General features: G+C 32.8%; 1 protein-coding gene across 6 annotated transcripts in view; it reads left to right on the top strand.

The window, feature by feature from the left end:
- Positions 1 to 26,614, top strand: part of ERBB4 (erb-b2 receptor tyrosine kinase 4) — a 1,138,707-nt gene that overhangs the window by 735,443 nt on the left and 376,650 nt on the right. For all 6 annotated transcript variants that reach the window (XM_019838613.3, XM_003991109.6, XM_019838614.3 and 3 more), the window contains exon 4: positions 21,401 to 21,535. In XM_019838613.3, coding sequence (XP_019694172.1) covers positions 21,401 to 21,535 — 135 coding nt within the window. The remainder of the gene's footprint in view (positions 1 to 21,400; positions 21,536 to 26,614) is intronic.

Genomic DNA, 26,614 nt, shown 5'->3' with positions numbered 1-26,614 from the left:
AACTAACTGATTCCTGTTAGATTTCTTTCTTTTCATTTTGTACCTCCCAAGCTTTAGTATTTCAGAGGTTTCAAAGCAATCACAGTATTGCAACTCAAGAGCCACATGTCACTATGACAGTTGACAACATATTACCCTGTCCTCAGAGACTTCCTTATACATGGCCAATCCTGAATTGTTTCACTTTTTTTCTCTATTTAGTTTAAAGACAAATAATAACAATAGAGAGTCCAGAAATAAACACATGTACATATAATTAACCAATTTATGACAAAGGAGCCAAATATACAATGGGAAAATGGCAGTGTCTTCAGTACATTGTGTTGGAAAAACTGGATAGCCACATGCAAAAGAAACTGGAGACTATCTTATACAATACACAAAAATTAACTCAAAATGGATTAAAGACTTTAATATAATACCTGAAACCATAAAACTCTTAGAAGAAAACATAGGTGTTAAGTTCCTTGACATTGGTCTTGTCAATGATTTTTTTCTTATCTGATACCAACAGCAAAGTTAATAAAAATAAAAATTAACTGGCGAAACTACATCAGACTAAAAACCTCTTCACAGGAAAGGAAGTTATCAACAAACTGTAAAGGCATCCTACTGAATGGGAGAAAATATTTTCAAATTATGTATCTGATAAGGGATTAATATCCAAGATATATAAATAATTTATACAACCCAGTAGCAAAATAAATAAATACATAAATAAATAAATAAACCCTGATTGAAAAATAGGCAGAAAATCTGAATAGACATTTTTTTCCCAAAGAAGATGTAACAGATAGCCAACAAGTACATGAAAAGATGTGGTACATCACTAATCATCAGGAAAATGCGAATCAAAACCATAATGAGATATCAACTCAAACCTGTTAGAATGCCTATTATCAAAAAGATAAGAAATCAGTGTTACCAAGGATGTAAAGAAAAAAGAACCTTTATGCACTGTTTGAGGGAATGTAACTTGGAGCAGCCACTATGAAAATGTATGGAGGTTCCTCAAAAATTTATGATCTATATGATCTTAATTATATGTGGAATCTAAAACAAAACTAAGCGAACAAAAAAACCAAGCTTATAGATACAGAGAACAGATTGTTGGTTGCCAGAGGTGGGAGTGGGTAAAAGGGGGAAGGGTGTTGTATGGTACAAACTTCCATTTATGAAATAAATAAGTCATGGTGATGTAATGTACAGAATGGTGGATATAGTTAATAATACTATATTGCACACTTGGAAGTTGCTAAAACAATAGATCTCAAAGTTCTCATCACAAGAAAAAAATGTTGTAACCACATATTGTGACTAGATGTTAACCTCATGTTTTTGTGCAGGTCATTTCACAATATACACAAATAGTGAATCATATGTTATATACCTGAAACTAATATTAAATATCAACCACATTATAATATTATATTAATTATATTATATCATATCATATTATGTTATGTCAGTTATGCATCAATTTAAAAATTAATATCTTCACCTGGTTAACATAAACAAACTCTGCTTTACTTAATGTCTAGCCCCTTAAAGCGGTTTCTTCTGATGGTTATCAATGTAGGTCTTGAATATGTTTTTTTCTTGTTTCATCCATCTTACACATTATCTATTAAAGAGAATATATCATCAACCTTGACAATTTTGTTCTTTAACTATAAAAGATACTATATCCCTTTGTTTAAAAATTGAAAATCAATATAGAGTATGTTATCATAATTTTTGAAAGATCATTTGTGGCAGAGACAAAAAGAAAGAACTTTATATTTATTTTCTTGTGCAGTCTTTTGTTTTTAGTGATGTTTTCTCTTGACTTCCATTTTCTTTCAGTATTTGTTTTTAGTATAGTCCAGTGTCAGTCCCCTTTCTTTCTGAAGACCAGTCTCCTTAGACTTGCCGTGTTATTTCACCAAATCTATATTAGTTTGTCCAGGTCTGCTACATCCTGATACTTTAATCACTTTCTGCATCACATATTTTCTATTTTGTTGCTTTCTCCCTTATTATCTTGAAGAATATCTTCATTCATGTTCCTAAACAAAAAAAAGAAAGAAAGAAAATATGAAGGGTAAATTTACTAGGTAAATTTACCGTATCTAAAAATGTATCTTTTATTTTTTTAAGTTTATTTAATTATTTTGAGAAAGACAGCATCAGCAGGGAAAGCATAGTGGGGAAGGAGAGAGAGTCCCAAGCAGGTGCTACACTGTCAGCACAGAGCCCTATGTGGGACTCAGATTCACGAAAACCATGAGATTTTGACCAGAGCAGAAACCAAGAGTCAGATGCTTGACTGCCTGAGCTTCCCAGGTGCCCCTAAAAACGTATATTGTATACTAATAATTTATTGATGCTGTTGATTGATGGGTTTAGAATGCTAAGCTAAAAAATAATTTTACTTAGTATTTGAAATATACTTTTTAAGATAGAGTGCCCCTGTTGAGAAGTGTAATATTATTTTCGTATTTCTTCGATAATTCTCTATGTGGTTTTGGTTCTCTTTCTGGAAACTTTCCTATTGACCTTGGATATATCCTTTATGTCTTTCTTTCATTTTTCTTTCTGTGTTTCCTCTACTTTCTGGAAGAGTTTTATGCTCAATTTTATGCTCCAACATTTCTATTATTTTTTATTGGGAATGATATCTTTAATTTTTAAGAACATGTGTTCTTTCATTGGTTGTTCCTTCTTATAGGATTTTCTTTTTAGTTCCCACAGATTTTCCCCTAAATGATCTGAAGATATTAACAACACATTTTTTAAAGTTTTTTTTAATGTTTATTTATTTTTAAGAGAGACAGAGACAGAATGTGAGTGGGGGAGGGGCAGAGCGAGAGAGGGAGACACAGAATCCAAAGCAGGGTCCAGGCTCTGAGCTGTCAGCACTGAGTCCCATGTGGGGCTCAAACTCATAAACCGTGAGATCATGACCTGAGCCAAAGTCTGACATTTAACTGACTGAGCCACCCAGGTGCCACTAATAATATAATTTTTGAAGCTCCACTACTTATGTTTATTTGAAGTTGGCTTCACCACTTAAAAAATCTTGGCCATTAATATTATAAAGATTATATTTTGTTTTTTAAAAGATTACACTGATAGTCTGTGGTAAATTTATTGGTCAGAAACAGAAGAATAAGCAAAGAGACATAGTGCAATTATCTAGCCAAGAGTTTGGAAAAGGGGCCACCCATCTCTTGAAAGACAAAGGACAAATCATGTATGTTGTAAATAATATACGTTGGCAAAGTATTTTAAATGAATACTTCTCTCTTTACTCTCTTTATATTTGTCTATCATCATAGCCTCTGTACATATTTTCTTTCTTTGACTTTAAATGCTCTTTGCTTTCTCCAGAAACTACAGTTAACCTCAGGTATTTCCTTAGATCTTTGTTGTAACTTTTCTCTGTAATCATATCTGAAAAAAAAAATGGCCTTAGAGATCACAGACGCATGGCAGATAAAGGCTGACTAGAATCCTTTTGAAATGGCTCTACCCTCTGCTCAGAGGTAGAGAGAACACTCACTATTGGGAAGAAGAGTTGATGCAGAAGGACTCTCTACAGCCATATCCCATCAAAATGGACATGAGAGGGAAACTATAGCATGAAAGCAAAACAAAACAAAAACCTGAGATATGGATCTAGTGGAAAGAGCCCAAGCCTCCTAAAATTTCTGTCGTCCTAAGTATAGAGAAGAAATCAGTGTGTGGTTCCCAGAAGTCTTCAGGTAACCCTGACATTTTGGGGGAGCAGAAGTAAAAACAACTGGCAGCTAAAATGTTGCCTTCAGACTACCTCTGGCTGAGAGCATCTTACTTGTCTGATGTCAGTTCTTGAAATTTCTTTCTTTTGAGACTGATTAATGGAATAAATTCTTTGGAATTTTTTGGCCTTTTGATTTCAGTGGTGGTAGGATCTGAACATCTCTCAATTCATTTCTTCCCAAAGAACAAGTGCATATTATGTAGAAATCAATATAATTTTTTAGCAGAACCTAATTCAGAATTATGAAATATACAGGTTGAAACTTCTTTCCTCCTTTCCACCTGTACTCTCCAAGGATCAAGTATCTATCCTCACCTTATTGACTGATTCAGGACCAACAAAGTCTGGGAGTATATTCCTGACTGCAACTATTTTTTTTCTATTTTTGCTCCCTTTATCTAAATTATAATTTAACTTTCCAGTATCCTTTTGTCCTTAGTTTTCTTTGTGCTATTAAGTTAATCCTATAAATAAGTCCGTGCTAATATAACAGCCAGTTACTGAACTTCATCTTTCAGGTGACATATAAGCCTTCGCCTATTTGAAATTCACATGTGGTTTCAGTGGTGGGAGTGTGATGTGATGTAGTGATATTTCAGCAGCACACATCTCAAACCTTCATAACATAGCAGAGGCTTCTTCCACCTCCATTACAACAAATGGGAATCACAAACAGAATGAAAAGGAGGTATAGAATCCATTGCATTCTAGACTCCATTCTTCACATAACTATAGGAAATTTTGCACTTTTCTTTGCTTTTTCATGAGTTATGTATGTAACTGCCTCGCTTTCCCTTTCCATTCTATATCAGTAGGTAGAGGAGCTAATAAGACTTGATGGATGAGATCTTATCTCAGTATGGTTATTGATATAATTATTGAGGAATCCCCAGATTTATTTACTTAATACACCAGATGCATGGGGCGTCTGGGTGGCTCAGTCAGTTAAGCATGAGACTCTGGATTTCAGTTCAGCTCATGATCCATAGTCCTGAGATTGAGCCCTGCGTAGGGCTCCATGCTGGTCATAGAGCCTGTTTAATATTTCTTTCTCTCCCCCTGCTCCACCCCTGTTAGTGCACATGTCCACACCCTCTTTCGCTGTCACAAATTAATTAATTAATTAATTAAAAAAATAGATGCAGTAAACTACTAGCTTTGCTTTGCATAGAGAATGTTTAAAAATTGGGGCACTTCCCAATAAATTCTGGATTTGGGCCCCTGTAAATAAAACTGAGCTCCAGCAGCCCAAGCCCTGATGTCACATAGTCTGTTGGTAACGTTCCTGTTGAGCTGGACAGCCACTGCTCCTTTGTCTGCAACAAGTTTGCTCTCCATTTTGTCACACTTCCAACCCACTCTCCTTCACCTTATGCTTTTAAGACAAACCCCTAGAAGATGTTTGAATTTAAGTCAGCATTTTGTTTTTAGCATTTAATTTTCAGTTAGGGCATTTAAAAGAGGAGGTGCTATAGAATTCATTATTGTCTAGACTGTTTAGCAATAACAATATAAGCTACATACATAAAAGTACAGGACATTTGTGATCTTTGCTTTTTACAATATTTTTGCCCATCTACTTTTTCAAAAATAGTCTTTTTAAAAATCTTTTCAATGAGTGAGGATGTACTTCGAATTGACTTCTCTTTACTTCTGAAATGTTGGTTTACATAAAAAATTTAATGGGATACATTTTTCTATTATTAATATGCATATGCCACCTGTCAGCTGAATAGATCCAAAATTGCTTATTAACAAAATTGAGTGAATAAATGGATAAAATGTATAAATAAATGAACTTCTACACTTTAGGATGTCTACATTGTGTGGAAGGATTTTCCTTGAAAATGTGCCAACTTTTTTTTTTAACTTTTGGATCACATCTTATTATCCTAGCTGTAATTAGAAATCTTGTGAAATTAAGAACCATTAAATTCAATGAGTTTTCAGCATCGGAAATTTGCCCAGAGGCACCCTGCCGATGGGTCTGCCTAGGTTTGGGTTTTCATAGAGTTCTCCCTCCTCTCCTCCTATTGATTCTAAAAGGGAGCGTCTCTTCCACTTAGCTAATTAATTACACCTGCCAAAAAGCAGATGGTTCTGCAGGCTTTGAAGCATGGAAATAGCTAGGTGCATATCAGCTAGCTTAAGCTCCCTTCAGTTGGAATTTAGAGTATGACTCTTGAAACTGCAAAGAAAATAAAGTATTACATAATTACAAAAAATATTTAAATGTTTTTATTTAAGAAAATACATACTTTAAGGTATAAACTATCCTTTTTAAAAAATCAACACAAACACACTTTTAAAATAATTATGTTTATCATCTAGTTTGGAACAATGCTTGCCAGATGTTGCCATCTAATTGTTCTGAGCTCTGAAATAAAATGAAACTAGAGGAGCAGGGCCATTTAGAAAATTGTTAAAAACAGTTCTCAAAATATTACAGCTTTTTAGTAAATAATGTTCTTGTGTTGTTGTTTAATGATAGGAAAATATATATATATAACAATGGTAAAAGTAAAAATGAGGGCATTTAGTGATACTCCTACTAATATCCCCACTTGTATTCCACATTTTTATGCTAGTTTGGTTAGTCTTCTTTATTTTTCTTCCCCCTGTGTTTCAAACGAGGTAGCTTTAAATAAAGATTATCACTGGAGCTTAATTTTCTGTGTAAAATTCTTTCAGATATGACATAGTTATATAAATACATCCTACAAAAAAGTAAATTGGGCATAGAATATGAATGCACACAAGATAATCTATGAAATATTCTCTTTAGTAAGGTCATATTAAATTATCTCCTTTAAATCTTTCTGAATTCACAATTATTTAGTTTCATAAAATTTCTAAAAATATTGTCTTTAATTCTACTTTATGTGTGAAAAGTTTTAGTTTAGGACTTTATACTTTGAAAGATGATGTCATTAAAATTGAACATATTTTTTGTTAGAGGTTGAATAAAAATAAAAGTTCTTCTACATACAATATGTTATTACTTGCTTTCTCAATACATTTCTATAATTAATGTAAATAAAATTAATATTCCAAACTCCCAAATAAAATCACCTCCCTCCTTTTCCACTATTTTTTCTTTTTCACTATTTTCAATAAAAGCAATCTGATAGATATGTCTAAAGATGGATATATTATTTCATATTAAAAAGGATATTTTTAAATTTTTTTTGTTTTTTTTTTTTATTTTGAGAGAGAGGCAGTGCAAGTCGGGGAGGGGCAAAGAGAAAGGGAAAGAAAGAATCCCAAGCAGGCTGTGGAGCTCAAATTCATGAAACGCAAGATCATGACCTGAGCCAAAACCAGGAGTCAGACACTTAACCTACTGAGCCACCCAGGCACCCCAGAGAATGATTTTTTAGAATGTATGCCTTAAGAAGATACCTCAATCTTCTTGTACTATTGAGGGGTGTGCAATTTAATTCATTAAGTTTGCCTACAGAAAGGATTTGTGATAAAGCTATATTTAACCATATGTTTTAATTTTGAATTCATTTCTTTTCTACCATATGAGCTTTACTTCATTTGCCTTTAAAATTAACAGGATATTAAAGTTAATGTTAAAATAAACTTTCATGGATTTGACTTCACTAATTTGAATGTTTTGTTCTTTTGCTCTCTTTGTATTAATTGTTCAACAGCAATAGGTAAAAACAAAACAAAACAAAACAAAAAAACAGCATTATAAGGATATTGCAGATTTGGCTAGGAGACCCAAATGCCCTACACATTTAAATTATCCATTTTCATATTTTCAGAAATGCAGTTGCAAAGCACATAAAGGCAGATTCTACTCAGGCTATGATTTTGGGTAAGGTAATTAAAAATCATTGTGCCCTGTTCATTAAAACAGAACTTCCAAGGACTAAGCATAGATAATGTTCCCATAGTACTTGAAAATATTAAAGTTGCCTTTCTTTCTTTTTTTTTTTAATTCAGTCTTTTTACTCATTTGAAGGGCTTTTCCTTAAGTAGGCTGAATTCTTGAAGTTTTATCGTGCTGCCTTTCCTATGTGTCTACTTTCAACAGAGCCAAAAGGAATGCACCTCCAATGATGAGGTTGGGATATAATCCAAATATCTAACAGAGCAAAGATTTTTTTTTCAATGCATAATTTTTCATGTAGAAAAGAAACCTTAAAAGCATAATTTTACCTTTCAACTCAATAAAATATTTTCAGAAAGGACTTCAGGGAAATTACTTTCAGTTCTTAATCATACTTAGAAGTAGATTGTATAATTTAGAGTTGTACCTCCTCTCTGCTTAAACTTTATTTTTCCCTTTAAATCTCTCCACCTTTTCTTCTATTGTGGAAGAATAAAAGGTTTAAAAGCAGGATCTCAACCCAGCAGTTAATGAGTTGGAATCCTAGTTCTCTAGAACTCTCACCAGTTATTTAGCTCTCTAAACTTCTGTAAAATAAGACTAGCAATAATTACCCGGTAGGACTTCTGTAAGGATTAAGAGAAATATTGCATTATAAAGATGTTCAGGTAATGGTAGCATTTACCAAGAGGCACTAGAGTGAAGTGGTTAACCATGGGCTTTGGAGCCTATTATGCAGGCATTTGAATCCGAGCTTGACCCCTATTGTGTGAAGTATTCAGCACCTTCCTTAATCATTTTGTGTCTCATTTGTTATGCCATTGGGGCATAAAGTCCCACCCAGAAAAAGAAAATTCTGAATGTAAGGATGTTAAGTAATTTTATGGATGTCCAGAACATTCTAAAAGGCATCTGAAACTCATATAAGTTGAAACTAATTTTTTAAAATGAAAAATAATAAATAAATAAATAAATAAATAAATAAATAAACTTTTAAAAATAAGCAAACACAAACCTACATATTCTAATTTTGCCTAATTATACTGCCCCTATTCTAGCTCTCTCAGAAGTGTGTTTATTTATGAGAGCAAACAGAAAAGATAGTTAAGCAGGATAGAAGAAATTTGCTGGCCAGAGAACTTTTCCTGTTTTCCTAATAATAATGATGCATCAATTGAACATTTGCTCTATAACAGACCTTATGGTGAGCATTTACGTATGTGAACTCTTTCTCCTTACACTTGCCCTAGCAGAGAGGTATTATTAATATCTATTTTATAAAGGACTAAGGCTTAGAGAGAATAAGTGGTGTGACTGAATGCCTACAGGTAACTTTGGTGGAGACATGGTTATCCTGTCTCACACAATAGCCTGTGCAGAATTTATGTACTAGAAGTCTTCTCTTCTTGAATGTTGGTAGTTGACTGACCCATCTGACATTGTGAGGCATATTGACACTTGAATCATTTCTTTATGTCCAGCCTCAAAGAGCAGCCAAGTATCTGAAATAAATTTTGAATCCTATTTATTAACCCAAGAAAATGGAATAGAAATGCATCTAGAATAAAAGTGCTTCTTGGGGTGCCTGAGTGGCTCAGTCAGTTGAGCGTCTGACTTTGGCTCAGGTCATGATCTCACAGTCCATGAGTTCGAGCCCCGTGTCGGGCTCTGTGCTGACAGCTTGGAGCCTGGAGCCTGCTTCGGATTCTGTGTCTCCCTCTCTGTCCCTTCACCACTCATACTCTGCCTCTGTCTCTGTCTCTCTCTCTCTTTCAAAAATAAATGAACATTAGAAAGAAGAAATTTAGAATAAAAGTGCATCTGAACCTAGAAGACATGATAATAAAGTTACACAACTATACCAAGGCTAGCAGATCCTATTCTGACATCGAATGTCATGATATGAAAATAATATTTATAATGGGGAAAAAGAGAGTGGTTCTAGGAATCATAGGATATAATGATTCATTAGAAATGATATGTATACTTTCTGCAGAAATTTTTGTTTTTTTTCCCTCAGATATTTTAAATATCTACCTTTAACTCTTAAAATCTCTGAGCAAATATAGTATTTGATTACATTTTGTCTTTCTTCCAGAGTAATGGCCTTTATTTCCTTATATAAAGCAGTGATATTATTATAGTAATGCTTGTTACGCATCTAATTTTTATTATGCATTTTATTGATTTAATTTTAAAAATTTAATAAATTTAAACAGAACTGTGGAGCAGTCCCACCTCCCTGATCAACCCTGAGCCACACAGATGTGTTTAGTTGCGTTCTGTGTTTCCTAATTAATCCATCCTGCTGCAGTAAAAATGTCAGACCCTTGCAATTGAAGAGGGGGCTCAGTTTACATGCCTCTGTCCTTTGGCATTTACTCTCATTTCTTTGCAGCACAGTAGTAGTGGCAATGAATGGAAAGGTCACCAGGAAATTGCCAGCAGAGACATTGCAACCTGTGATCTATGTGCCACCCTGAATTAAACAGAGGGGAATCTAACAGCTCTAAATGTTGTCTCAGAATGTAGTTACCGACATGACAAGAAATGACTCAAAGGGTTAACTCAACTAGGTATCCAGGATTACTCAGTGTGGGAAAAATAGTAGTTACAGAAGTTATGTTCTTGTTCTCGGGAACAATCTGTCTTATGAAATACAGATAGCCCAATTTTTTATTAACCAAATTTGAAGTACATGTAATAATATTTTAGTTCAATGTATCTAGTTCTAAAATTACTACACTATGCACCAAAATTCACTTATGAAGATTTCACGTGATTCTCAGACGTTTTCACTTGGTCTTCTCACCTCCCAAAAGATCCAGGCTTCAACCAATGTGTATATATTTGTAAATGCTTTGGATAAAGGAGGTTCCTGATGTACATTAATAACTTAATTTGAAATAGCTACCATTTTTTGAGTACCAGATGCTTTATATACATAATTGTAATTCTCAATGTAACCAAGCAAAGTAAATATTATTGTTCCTATTTTATAGATAGTAGAAAAGAAACTGTAACATGTCTGAAATCACACAGGTAAAAAAAAATAACAAAGATGTGCTTAAAAAATTAACTATTCTATAAATAAATTGTGGCATATTCATATAATGGAACAGTAGACAATAAAAATGAACAAATTACTAGTACAGGCAACAGCATAAATAATCTCAAAAACATTATTTTGAATAAAAGAAGGCAAGAAAAAATATGTAGTGCATGATTCCACTTGTATAAGCTTAATACACAGGCAAAAGTAATCTGTGGTGATGGAAGTCAGAACAGTGGCTTTGGGGGCTTGATTGGGAAAGAGTAAGGGAAAATTTCTGAAGTGGCAGCAATTTTCTGTGTCCTTATCTGGGTTGCGGTTACATGGATATAGATGTACAAACACTGTATGCATGCATATGTAAAACAGAGAGCTTAAGATTCATGTAGTTTACTGCATGTAATGTATAATAATTTAAAACTTCATACAAACTAATCTAAGTACAAAGATATTTCTGTGTTCTGCCATGCTATTTGATATTTCACATTTTGAAACCAATGCTTTATAAAATGATACTCCTATTCAATCATTTTTTCCTAATTTTCTCCAGATTAAAACTCTATTTTAAAAAATCGACTTAGTTTGATTTAGACCTAAATGTGAGTTGTTAAAGTGTCATAGTATCAGCTTCTGGGAAATCTTATTTTGTGACTTATTTACTTTCTTATTTTGTAAAATGGTGTTTTTATTTATTATTTTTAACATCACTTTAACAAATAGACCTTTTAGCAAGGACACCCAGGTCTCCAAGCTATGTATTTGATATTTTTAGTATTTTTGTATAGCCTTTAAAAAATCCTGATGTTTGAAATAATATTATAATCATTTTACAAGATTAAGTCATTTTTCTTTCTCTTGCTTTACCTTTTATTTCAAGTCTTAGCTTGCCAGCAACAAATATACATAACAATATTATTTGTCATTACTGTCATCGGGACAATTATACTTTTCTGAAATAGTCTAAAGAAGTAGTGAGGAAATCACACATTGTGAGAAGAATTATTAAAACTATACAAACTAATATTGTAGGTGAGATATTTGAAAGTGACCTTGCAGCATATCCCAGGCTTATTGTATTAAAGCCTATAAATAAAAGGGACAAATCATTTCTGGGTACTAATATGACTTTCCCTCTTATTGGTAATGAAAACATTGAACTCTACTGATTTGTTCTACTGAAGCTATTACATTTTCTGGAAACTTGGAGCAGTTATTTAAGAGGATTGTTGTCTGTAATGAGGGTTTTCTAGTAGATAGAGGAATACAAATATTTGATCTTTATGTAAAGATCAAAAGATAATGAATTTCTCAGTCTTTGTATATACCTTTGATTATGTTCATCTTTATCAGAGAGATATTTACTTTGAATTTTTCATTCATCTTTCAGAATTCATACTTTGTTCATTGTTTATATAATTATTGGTATAGTTTTAATATATTTTCTAATATATCTTAAAGTATTATTTTCAAAACATTGAGTCACATTCCCCAACAAAAAGCCAAATAGTTAGGAGGGTAGCATCTGGTATGTTAATTTACTCAGTTGTTTGTTAATAACCTCAAATAGAGATCAGGTTTTCCACAGTGCTTTGTGGAAACACAAAGTGTTTCACATTTGTGAAAATGTTTCACTTACACACAGTAAGTGTTTCACCACTGAAAGACCCTTCCTCAAGTAAACAACAACCTCTTACATGAAAACCACACTTTAAAAATAATATTTGAGACTAAATTAATAATTGGGGAAGTGAAAATTAAAGTGATACCACATCACACTAATCAGAATGGCTACCATGGCAGGGGTGGGGGGTGGTGGTGGGGAACAAGAAAAAAGAAAGAAAAGAAATAGGGGTTGGAAAACTGATTGTCACTATGGTCCAACAATTACATTTCTAAGTATGTATGCAGTATAAATGTGTACATATGATTACCAAAAGTCATATTCTAGGATGTTAATAGTAGCACTATTTGTAATAGCCCAAATGTGGAAGGTATTCAAAGGTCCATCAGTGTAGGATGGACAAAGCATTCAGTACCGAATAGCGATGAAAATGAACAATGTGGATGAATTTTGTAAACATAGTGCTGAGCAAAGTAGAGCCAGATAAGAAAGAAAGATAAAGATTCCTTGAGGGAGTGATGTGAGGAAGAAAGCGTAAGGAAGGCTTCTATGATGATGGAATATTCTATTTCTTGATCTGGGCGCTGTCTACATAAGTATGTTCCGTTTGTAAAAATGCATTGTATATGATATATGTACATCTGTGTACATATGTTATACTTCAGTGATAAAGTTTGAAAAAAAATATTTGCTGAAGTTACAAGATTTATGTTTTATAAGTATCCAGAAGATGCAGGGAGCTTTCTTTTGAGTCAGTATGACAGAAACTGCTTGTTGTGTCCCAACATCCATTATCACCGACTCGCTTTTAAACAATATATGAAGTTTAGCTAATCATATGACCACTCATGAATAAATTCACGTAGCTAACAGCTCGGCACAAGTAAGGTATGGAATTAGTCCTTGTTCAGTGACTGCATGGACCTTCCTTAAGAGACAACATGTGTTCATCCTCTGTTCTTCATGCTTTCCTTCATCTTTTGCATGGGCGTTACCAGGTAGAAATGCCTCTTTTATTAAAGATTGTGGAGCAATAAGATGGAATGGATTCTGGGACCCTGATGACTGTGAATTATCCATAATAGCTTTGAATCACCAAGACAGACTTTTATATGAACTGAAAATAAATAAGTAAATAAATAGTGTTATGTTATATTTTAAAGACATTAGAGATTTAAATAAATAAATAAATCTCTATCGTCTTTAAAATATAATATAATACTAAGTAATACAAAGTTAATATGAACATAGAAAAAGAACTACTCTTGTTTATACCAATGAGTAAACAACTACTTAAGTAATTACTAATTACAAAGTACAGTATAATCAACAACTGTGTGACTGATACTGTGAGTCCAATATTAACATTACTTCTATTATAGAGTTGAGTAAACTGAGTTTCATAAAGGCCTTCAAGGTCATACATCTTGCAAACAGAAAACTAGATTTTGAACTTAGTTTTACCCAGTTATCTAGATTCAGTGTTATTGCCTTTGCACTCAAAGCCCTGAAAGTGGAAGATAGATTTATCTATCATCTACCTATCTACCCAGCCACCTACCTATAGCATATATATCTATCTTATCTGACCAGCCACTTACTTATATAGTATATGTATCTACCTACCTGTAGTATAGAATGTATTATGACTCTAATATGCAAGATGAATTTGTGGGGAGGGTGATCTAGAAGGAAAAAGTTTAATCTGGTATGAGGTGGTAGAATCTGAATTAAGGAATAGCAGTGGATGTAAAAAGAATGGGATAAATCAAGAGACATTATGAGAAATTTTACATAGAATATCATGACCAGTTAAATATAGAGTTGAATGAATTAATGACAAGTGTCAAGTTTGGAGTCTAATTGACTTTTACAGCATGCTATTCTGACTTTAACTGAAATAAGGAACAGGGGGAGTACAAGTTTGGGAGAAATTATTAGAGGAAAATATTAAACATGTTGGCACATACAACAGAATTATGTAATGAAGTTAGAGAACAATTTGAGAAGGAAATCTCTTATTCATAATTCAAAGACAGTTACAAGACAAAATTTATTTTTAAAATTTTCCAGAGAACTCCAGTGAGTTTAAGTGGATTACTACTTCCCTGATAGGAAGAATTAATACATTAAAATTACACTAATTTTATTCAACATTTTATGTGACTTCTAATGTGAGCATTATCTAGTACATGAGGAGGAAATATCACTTATATTATGCCACCAAGTCAGCAGCTAACAACTTTTTACAAATGTCAGTCATGTTCTCAAGATGTTGTGATTGTCATTATAATTATCAAAAACATTTGAATTTCTATTTCTTTTTTGGCACTAATGCCACAGAAAGATGTATGTCACGGTTCTTATCCTCTAGAGGTTTACAATAGGGGGGATAAGACAAGTACACAAAAGAATAAAGAAGGTGGGGAGTATTTGCTCTGTTAAGTGAGTGGTTCAGATAATCAGTGTTATAAGTAGTTAACCTCCAAAAACTAGACAGTCATAGTGGACTTCTCAGAGGAGTTAGGACTTGAGCTGAAACATAATGAAAGCTACAAATTATACACTGAAACATTTTGGAGAGCATTACTGAGCTCCATTCAATTGGAATCAAGATATTTTTGCTATTATTTTCTATTTTAAGCTGATTTTCAGCCAATGAATCTAATCATTTCTTTTTGAAATTGCCTTGCTTGGGTCGAAAAACTGTCCACTGTTATTTCCTAGCATTCATTCAGAATCCGCATCCATGAGCTTTTGACTCTGATCATTGAGCTGAAATACAGAAGGTTACATCACTCATTTACATTATCACCCTCTCCCCACTCCCAATACAAATGTGACATTTCAATTTTTCACACTTCAACTCTCCTTAAATCATCTGTATAAAAACTTCAAAGCTTGATTGATGATGAATGAGCCATTGTCTCCTCAAGCACCCGCTTCTCATTAGCCTTTAGAGTCTCAGCTTATTAATAATGAACCTTGAGGGCTGACCCAGTGGGGTAGCAGCAATTCATTGTGCTCCCAGCTGAAAGGTCTGGGTTTGAGAAAGATATGGGAATCTTTGGACCAAGTCCATTCCAGAGATGATGTATTAAGTATCACAGGTGGATGATGTGAGCTATATTACTTTTGTATCATTATCTGCCAACAGACTTGTGTGGCGTAATGTGATGACAGTGAGAAAGATACATTGCTTTATGTCTGAAAAAACCCAGTGACTTCTTCCTATAGCTTCATCTTGGAAAATGGACTTTTGCCACTTTGGATTTTGATTTCATGATTGTGACCTTTGGTTTGGATAGGCAATATAAGTCTGATATATGGATTATTCAGACATTCCCATGGTAATTAGACAAGTGCAATATCTCTAATCTTTATTTATTCTGATTATCATTTTAATTCTAAGGTTGACCTGTATCTGTGCCCATGCAAAATAAGGCATTTAGATGTATAATCAGGGATTGAGGTTAGATATTTCCTTCTTGTTTATTTGACTTTCTTATACTATTATCTTTGGAAGCTTTGTGAGTAGAAGTAAAATGTTTACTGTTGATACCAATCATGTAGACTATAGTGGAATATGGCAAATTGCATTTAAAATTATCATCTTTATTTTGTAAAAAAAAAACAAGAGAAAGACATTCAATCTTATTTATTTTATGAAATAGTTGCAAATTGTGCATGAGGTCAAAGCAATTTTGTCGACTTCTTAAACTAAGTAAAGAGGTCATATTAATCTTTATTTTCAGCAGGGATGCTACATCACAATTAGGCTATTCCAAAAGAGGCAAGGGGAATAAAGCCATGATTTGGTATTTTATCACGTTTTCTTTTGAGAGAATATATTTGCAAAATGTCAACGATTGTCTTAATGGTTACTCATCCTCAAATTCACTATAATAACTAGCATTTGAAAAGAAATGAAGAATGTGAAAAACTTATTTAAATAACACAAACATTTCCTTCTTCATTAGACTCATGCAAATGGGAAATCAAGGGAAATAATGGTCAGTCAAATGGACAATCTTTATGGATTGGAAAGCTAAGGCGCAAGTACTTTATGTCCTTTGTAAAATGTCATATTGGCACTTTACACCTTTCTAAAAAAGAATTTAAGGAACCATATGAGGTAGATTTACAGTTCAATATAAAAACATGCTTTTCGACTTTGTGTAACATATGGCTAGATAATTTGCACAGGTTTCAGGAAATTTGGTGTGTCCAGGATAGCTCAAAATCATCATTTTTTACTTGATAAATGATAATAGAATTTGATGCACAGAACAGATTTAGGGATACCAATGAATGTAACTAACTGTGATTTAAAATATCAAACATACTACTTGCATAATTTTTTACATTATCAATTATAAACATTTTATATAATAAAAGCTATTTATCTTTTAACCTACAAAAACTCTACCTTCACATTTATATTTTTAATTTTCCCTATATTCAAGATACTATATATTTATTGGCCTACTCGTATATGGTTTCCTATAATCAAGATATCATATCTTATTTCATGAAGCAAATATTTATCATGTATCTGCTTTTTGCTCGACACTGGGGATACAGTTTAGACCAAAACAGAAATGACCTCTGAAAATGTAGAACCAGTTCAGATAACCTGTAGTGTTTATGGGAAAAAAAAATAACTTCCATTTTTACTTTGATCTGATCAGAATATAATTTAAAATTAAGAGCTACAACAGAAGTTAATTGATCAATATTGGTAGCAAATTCCACGTAACTTTTCTCTTTTAAGTTCAATTTAACAAATATTTGTTGATTAGCTATTGCTTCAGGTTTGATATATATAGATACAGCACTGAAAAATATCCCTTGCCTTCATGGAGTTTAGTCTAATATTTCAAATATAAATTATGTACTATATATGTTAAATTCAACATATTTGAGAGTAATGTGGATTACAATTTACTTATTCTATTTGCAAAAGGATTCAATTTTTTTTTTACTTGCATGCATTAATCTAGTAGGAAATGTTTGAGACACAAAACTGTTTAAGTGTTTACATGAATTTTTAAATAATTAAATGATACTTTTTCATAGAATATCAATTTCATATGTTATGATATTCAATTGTGGCATTTATTAAAAAGACACAGTTCTGTTTTGTAAACTTGCTGGCTATGATTTTAAAAAAAATATACCAGTTTTTTTTTCTATCAATTATTGCAATGACCAAGAATCTATTTGTGTTTTTCTGAATTTTCTGTGATATATTTCCATGGAAGTCAAATACAATGGAATGGGATTTACCTTGAGCTCATTTATTTATTCAACATTATTTATGTTTTTTCACTTTTCTAGGCTTTGTGCACCTTTATTTGAAAATCATACATTTGCACAACATTTTCTATCTTACTTAGAATTCCTCTTTTTTGTCATGGTTTAAAATTTTAATAATCACTTTGTTGCATTATTTTTTAAATGTTTATTTATTTATTTATTTGAGAGAGAGAGAGAGAGAGAGAGAGAGAGAGAGAGTGAGTGTGTGTGTGTGTGTGTGTGTGTGTGTGTGTGTGTGTGTGAGTGGGGGGGGTGCAGAGAGAGAGGGAGATACAGAGTCTGAAGCAGGTCCAGACTCAAAAGCTCACAGGTTCCAAGCTGTCAGCACAGAGCCTGACATGGGGCTTGAACTCACTAACCAGTGAGATCATGACCTGAGCTGAAGTCAGACACTTAGCTGGCTGAGCAACCCAGGCACCCCTTACTTTATTCCCTTCTAACGGAAGGGAAGTTCTTGGTGTAAGGTACCGTCCAATAAGCCTTTCATGGAACTTGTATACAACTCTGCTGTTCTTGTATGTTGGCAAAGAAATCTAAAGTATAATCAGACATTCTTCTGGTATCTTCCTGGATAAATGTCCTACCAAGCTTTTGTTTTTCTGATCCTCGTCCCACTTTCTAATCTAAAAATGCAGCTTATAGTCAACCAAGGCAAAAACATTAGGGATCCCTTTTGTCTAGTAAATAATCTGTGTCCTTAACAACTTTCTTACAGGTCAGTATATTCCCCTAGCATCTTTCTTAGTTCAGAAATAAATCCAATTTAATATTTCACCACAAAACATATTACATTAATGTTTAAAAAATTGTATAACATTATAAAATCAATGTAAACTATACCAATGAATAAGTACAATATTAACATTATTTCCTATCCTATATTTAGGTAACTGAATTGATCAAAAGAAAATACAAGATAAAGTATACATTAAAACTATGCTATAAATGTCAGTAAAATATACATTTTTCTGATTGTGGTGTTTTGACACTCACCAACAGAATATAATCTAAGCCAAGCATAAAGGAAAATACTATTTTCAGGAAAAATACACACATACACGAACAGACTATATGTGCCTTATAAATACATCATTAAATACTAGAAATTTATAAATCTTCCTGACCAGAATTGTTACCAGATGGTTGGTTTTGAATTTAGGGTGTTATCCAAGTTGATCATGATTGTAGTCGTAGTTTGAGATTTCAACTTGAATTATTATTAAAGATTAATTAAAGATTAAACTTGAATTATTATTGCTTCCTTTCTAAATACTTTTCCAAGTAAAAACCAAGCTCTTGAGCAGAATATTTCTGAGAAACAAATGTCAACATTGGTAGCAGATTAATATTGTTGAAGAAGGGGATTTGATGAGATTATTATTCAGTATAATATAATCTGATTCTATTTGAATATTTTTAGATAGGAAGTTACAGATGGATATTGTGTTCCTTCAGTATGAACTGTTTGAATTATAATGTGAATCCTGAAAAATATACTCTTTCTACAATATTTGAGCTATTATCTTTTCTCCTCACATTTCTTTTTAAAGTAGAACTTTTCCAAATGTAAACTGAAAAATAACCTTCATTTCCTGGATAGCAGTCAAAATCTTTCTTTGTCACCTAATGAAGAATTATTCCTAGAGCAGAAGAGCATCACCTAATGTCTCATGAGAAAGCTATTAGTATGAGATCGTCACATTTTATAGATAGAAACTTAATGCCAAACATTAATGTAGAAATTCATTTCACAATCTTCTGTACGTCTTACATCTCCCTTCTACTTTGATGAGGATTGTATGGTTAGGTCATGAAAAATAATGAACTGGGCTTTAGAAGTGGAGAGATGACCTAATTTCTTTTTGTTTCCTTTTTTTTCCTCACCTGAGAAAATGGAACCAATAGTCGGTGAAAGGATTGATCATGAGAATAGGAGATTTTAAATGTGGAAAGCCTGGCAATGTCAAAGTTAATTTGGTGCATTTTATACATGCAATGCAATAAGGCAATTGAGATGTGCTCACCCATCTCACTTCTACAAATACCCCTCTTATGGTGTCACGTGTTCCTTTCATTCTTTTATCACCCTCTTTGGCTTAACGTGACTCTTACAATTTTTGCTTGGGATACTGCACAAGAAAGATTTTTTTTTCAAGACCATTATGGAAAATAGAGTGATTGCCTTCTCAATATTTATGTCCCTCTCCTTCCTCACTAATACTGCTTCTTGAAGTTTTGTTCAAGCAGCAATATGTCCACTCAACCTCTTTCAGTGGGAATGGTCAGGGGATATTGTTCTGACCAATAAAAAGCAGACATAATCCTTGGAGAGAGCATCTCGTCAAAAGAATGTCTCTTGCTTGCTCTTCTGTTTTCATCTTACCTTGAATTCAGATAGACACCTTTTCTTTAATATTTATTTTTGAGAGAGAAAGAGAGTGAACGGGGGTGGAGGGGCAGAGAGACTGGGGAGAGAGGATCTGAAGCAGGCTCTGCATTGACAACAGACAGCCTGACATGAGCCTTGGGCTAAGGAGCTATGAGATCATGACCTGAGTCCAAGTCAGAAGCTTAACTGACTGAGCCACCCAGGTGACCCCAGACATTTTTAGATACAGCAACCTTTTTGGGCTTGGGATGAATAAAAACCAGGACCCAAAGCAGATGTAGGTACTCTGGACACTACTACCTCCTATAGGTTTCTTATTATGTGAGAAAATCATTCCCTATCTACATAAACTATTGTTAACTGTTTTTTGTTACTTGTAGCAATGTTTAATGGACTCAAATATAATTTCTCTTAAGAGATAAGAGAGAAAGATGTGGTAAATATTGGGTAGGAAGATGTTATGTGTATTTCTAACCAACAATTTCTTCAAGTAAAAGAATGGTATTAAAAAAAAAGATTAGTGTTTGCAGAGGGAATATCTACTTCTTTTTCCTTTTTTTTTCTCGATAACTTAAAGCAATGTGAAAGAGAATTTACATATACGGTCAGCCATCGTTCAGGGGAAACAAGTTAGCTGATCAAAGCCAGTGATAAATAGAGAATCAAGTAAAAATTGGCTTTAATGAATTTTATCCCATGGTCCTGTCATTGTTCCAGTGAACCATGGGGTTTTCATTATGTCTTGCTTTGTGTTCTTCTTAAAGAATAATTGGTAATTCTATTGATTCCATTTGAGAGGATCAAAGAACATTTTTCTGATTGAGAAATTAATTTTAGCTCTCATTTTGTTTTAATCACTTACCTACTGACTCGTCAATGTCACATTGACTGAAAGAATTTTTTATTAAGAGAGACAGATGAGTTAAATGACCAAAAAAAGAGGATTAGTTAAATAAATATTATTTACTTTATGCTCCGGCATATTGTATTCTCATTAGAAATAATGTAGAATAATATTTAATTAACATTAAATACTCATCACTTAATATTAGACAAAACTAGTACGTTTTGAAATATTGCATGCAATGTTATTCCAAGTTCAGAGGATTAAAAAAAGGAAAGAGACTGAGAGTATCTATACCAAACTATGAAGTGTTTCTCTGAGTATTTGTGTTATGGATGGTTGTTTTTCTCTGTATTTTCCAATTTTTTTTCCAATTTCTGCAATCAATTTATGTGACCCAGTAATGATCTTTTAAAAAATATCTTGGCTATTAACAAAATAATTCTAATTTAACATTGAAAATCATTTAAGAATAAATAACTTTTATTGACTATCTTTTCATCAACAAAAAGTTTGACGAGAAATATGTTTGTTTGTTTTAATACAGAAATCCTTAATGGTGGAGTCTATGTAGACCAGAACAAATTTCTTTGTTACACAGACACAATTCATTGGCAAGATATTGTTCGGAATCCGTGGCCTTCCAACTTGACTCTCGTGTCAACAAACGGTAGCTCAGGATGTGAGTAACATTATCCTTGTTAATGTCTCAAAATATTCTTCTACTTCTTGTAAAAACAAACAGCTAATGTTTATCATGTCATTAATAATATTTTGAATTTTGATTGCATACATTGAAATGTTCAGTTATATATAACAGAACAATCTTTTGCTTCTAGTTAACTCTCTTTTCAGAGTGATAGCTTCCCTTTTATAAATTCTTCTCTTAACATGACTTATTTTGCTAGATCGAAATACTTTACCATATTTGTAATGTCTAAGTATTCTAATGTCCAAATGTTTAAACATGCCCCATTGCCCATAAACGTAAGGCTGGCATCAAACTCTGGCTTCAGCTCTCTGTGTGAGTCATGTACCACAGAGAAAAATGTGGTAGAAGAAAAATATCACTTCCTATTCACTATAATATGTTAAATTAAAAAAAAAAAAACAACAAAACACTGATGAACATTTTAGAATTCTGAAACCTCCATTTGCCCTTGAAACCTTCATGGTAATACTGTATAACAATTCCAAGCACCTTAAATAGAGTGGAGAAATACAGATTTCATAGAAGAGATATATGTTACATTCTGGTTTTAGTCATTAGCCTAATAAACTATCCAATTTCCCATTCGCAAAGTGTATTGTTTCTATCACAGAGGATTTATCAGATTCAGAGTGTTTAATATGATTAAATGACAAGCAAGTAATATTTGAAATATATCATTAAAATCTTAGAAAATTATTCTGTCTAGAATCTGTTTCATTTTCATAAAGCAGGCTGTGTGGTCCCCACATTTATTACTACTGACATTTGTATGAGAACAGAATCTTTATCAAGTGTTAACCTGGGTTTTATATTCCTCATCTATTATTTTATATTTCCCGCCTGAAATCATAACTATCTTCACACTGTTCAATAATTATTTGCCATAGTGCTGATTGTGTTATGACACTTTTGTAGAAAATCAAGCTCTGAGGGACAATTATTAAATTTCATGATTGTCCTAATAATATAATGGGGAAATAGGAATATATTTGATCCAAACTGACAGCTGTGTTTTTAATAATGGCTAAAACTTTTTTTAAAGTAGAGTAAAATAATTTTCTTGTCACTTTTGAGCAGAAATTTATATGAGATTTCATCTTTATAGCGTTCAAGTTGCCTACCTTGTACAATTACGTGTGAATAAAAAATTGAATCTATTCATACTAACAAGACAAATAATGTGCTTTAGAAATGGCTTCTGTTTTCAGTCTGCACATACTATGGTACATTTTGTATATTTGGAGGGGGGCGAGAAGCATAATGGTTGGGGAAGAGGAAAGGCCTACTGACTCTTCACTTATTAGAGTGACCAGCCTATAATTGCATGTATGAGATCAGGAAAGAATGAAACCCAGGCAAGACAGAAGCCAAAGGGAAGCCTTACAGGATGCAGAACAGGAAAGGTCTGGGGGGTTCCTGCACTTTCACAGATGGCATATCTTTGTGCTATTGTTTGTGGGCAATTTTGGATGGTTGTGCCTGTAATTAGGCAACTGTAGCTGCATTTGTCTTGCATGCAAATAATTGCAGGTGCAAAAATTACAAATGCAGAGTAGAGTCATAACAAATGGTCCTTTACAATTAACCACCAAATGCTTGTTGAAGTTTTATTCTTTACATACTAGTTTTATTTGTTGATACATTAAATATATTGCATGACACCATAGCTGATAATTAGAATTGGCTAATCTTTGAATATTGGTTTCAACGTAGCCTATTTTTCCCTCTACCTTCTCCCTATGGGTGATGACAGATACTCTCATGGTTTTAAATGCAAACTTCTGCACTGATGACTCCCAGAACTACATACCACCCAAGTTAAAAATCTGGTGGTCATCATGGACTTTGCCTGCTCATTGGTCATGGCATTGATTTAATCATTAAATCATACTGAATTTGTCTATTTCTTGATTTTACATATTTCTTATTGCCATTGCTCTAGTTCAGACTTCATCCATTGTCTGAGTTACTGAAACAATCTGAATTCTTAATAAGTTTTGAGGCTACAAACTCTGTGTAGTCTGGTGAAATCAATAGCTCCCTTCTTACAATATGTTTAAACTAATAAATAGGCAAAGAATAAACATTATATATCATAAATGCATAAAACCAATATGTTTATAAAATACATTTTAAAAGATTACATACAAGGGAAATGAATTATACTGAAACACATTTATCAACATACTTAAAAATAAATGTGATATGGTAATATGCTTCTTCATTAGTACATTAAATAAAAAAAAATTCTAACAGCAGGATTAACAGGCAATGTAGTTGTGAAGCAGAGATAGGCCTAAATATTACTTTAAAAAGGACAGTCACTTTAACAAGTGGTGTTGGAAAAATTGGATATTCCCATGTACAATATTGAAGTAAGACTTTTACCTGATCCTATATATAAGAAATTAACTCAAAATGAATTAAAGACCTAAACATAAGACCATAAACCATAAAAATCCTAGAAGAAAACATAGAGGAAAAGCTTCATGGCATTGAATTTGGCAATGATTCTTACAGCTGCCACCAAAAGCAAAGACAACAAAAGCAAAATAGAAAAAAACGGGGCTACATAAAACTTAAAACTTCTGCGCATCAAAGGATGCAATCAACAAAGTCAAAGGCAACTTACAGAATGGGAGAAAAATTTACAAGTTATATATTTGGTAAGGGGTTAATATCCAGAATATATAAATAACTTTTACAACTCAATAACAAAAACAACCTGGTTCAGAAAAGGGCATGCAGTTGAAATAGCATTTCTCCAAAGATGATATACAAATGGCCAACAACAATATGGAAAGATGTTCAATATGACATTGATTTGAAATCTAAGTCATAACCATGAGATATCACATTATACCTATTAGAATGACTATCATCAAAGTAGTAGAAAATGACAAGTCTTGGTGAAGATGTTTGAAGAATCTGAAACCTCTGTACACTGTTGGTGGGATTTTAAAGTTGTAAAATAGCAATGGAAAATAGTATGGTAGTTCCTCAAAAATTAAAAATAGAACTACTATATTATCCAGCAACTCTACTTCTTGGTATATATTTAAAGAATTGAAAGCAGTCTCAGAGCAATATTTGCACATGCATATTTATAATAGCACCCCAATGTTCACTAATGAAAGAATGTATGAACAAAATGTGGCGTGTGTGTGTGTGTGTGTGTGTGTGTGTATACACACACACATTGGAGCATTATTCAGCCTTAAAAAAGTAAGAAAATTATGACATATGTTACAACATGGGTGAACCTTGATGACATTTTGCTATGCAAAATAAGCCAGTCACAAAAAGACTGTATGTCCACTTATATGAGGTATCTAAAGTAGTCAAATTCATACAAACTGAAAGAAGAATGGTGGTTACCAGGAGCTGGGAGAATTGGGAAATGGTAATTTCTGTTTAATGAGTATAGAGTTTCAGTTTTGTAAGATGAAAAAGTTTTGTAGATCTATTGCACAACAATGTAAATATACTTAACACTACTGAGTTGCACACTTAAAAATGGTTATGAGAGTAGATGTTATGTTGTCTGTTTTTACTATAATTAAAAATAGAGAAAAAGGTAAAGAAAGAAAAAGCAAGCAAGAAGAAAGCAAGCAAGCAAGCAAGAAAGAAAGAAAGAGAGGGAGCTTTTATGATACTGCTAAGTACCAGAATAGAGTATGAATGCATCTTTAGTTTCTATTGGTCGCAGTGTGGTTGGCACTGCCCGTATTATCAGGACCTTATATTCATAATTGTTGAAAGTCATATATTTAATAAGAGATTAATGTGAATAATAATGTAACAATTCCTCATTCACGTTCATGGACCTCCTAAATTCCATCCATAAGCCCTTTAGGGGTCCCAGGCCTCCTTGTTAAGAGGCCACCCTGTCTTTAACTACTCTCCTTGCCTCCGATTTTGACAAATCCACCTGAGAAAGTGCTACCAAGAGCACTGTTTAATGGATATCTAACTATGACCCTGTCTAAAAACCCTGTCACTGCAACTGACTAATGTGGGGTCAGTTCTTAATAAAACCAGAGGCTTGGAGATTTTAGCAGATTCCTGCTTATTTCTCCCCTCAATGGAATGAGTTCTTATAATTTCTTTGTCTGTACTGCCTTTGCTTTTCTGTCTGCCAGACTAAATTTTGCTTATATGCATCACACTTATCAATTGTTACCTCTTCTAAGAAGTGTTCTCTTCTACAGGCTGGATTAGGTAACTTTTCCCACATAACTGCATAAAGAGCAGGGCTAAATCCTTCCATTCTGTCTCACTCTAAAATGAAAGTCCTATAGGACAAGGCCCAGGTCATCATTTTGTCCTCTGTTTTAGCACATAATGGATGGATATAAGTTTTATACTGAATAAATGGATAACTAAATGAAACAATCAATTCATAAATAAGAAAATCAGATGAATCTAAGTAATAATTTCTTCTGTTCATCATATGTACAAGAATGGATGTGAAGTAAAAGTTATAATCCATAGATACGTAGCTTATTCATTTTAAGTCTTTTTCAGGTAAAAATGGCAACCTATATCTGTGTGCTTAATTTAATTTAAAACTATATAATTATAGGGGTGCCTGATGGTTCAGTTGGTTAAAAGTCCAACTCTTGATTTTGGCTCACATCATGATCTCCTCATTTGTGAGATCAAGCCTGTATTAGGCTCTGTGCTGAGAATGCAGAGCCTGGCTGAGATTCTCTCTCTCTTTCTGTGCTTCTCCCCTGCTTGTGCTCTCTCTCTCTCTCTCTCTCAAAATATAAATAAATAAATAAATAAATAAATAAATAAATAAATAAATAAATAAAATGTAAAACTATATATTTATGTTATACTATTTATATTATATTTATGTTATATGTATGCTTTATTATATTTATAAGACATATGTGTCATATATATATGACACACACATATATATATGATACATATATATGATACATATATATATATATGACACATATATATATATGACATATATATATATATATATATATATATGACATATATATGTCTACTTTTCCTTTGGTGTAAAGA

This window comes from Felis catus, chromosome C1 (genome assembly GCF_018350175.1).
Source record: "Felis catus isolate Fca126 chromosome C1, F.catus_Fca126_mat1.0, whole genome shotgun sequence".
NCBI classification, from domain to species: domain Eukaryota; kingdom Metazoa; phylum Chordata; class Mammalia; order Carnivora; family Felidae; genus Felis; species Felis catus.
Note: the sequence above shows the minus strand (reverse complement) of the source record. Positions and strands in the feature narration are given on the sequence as shown.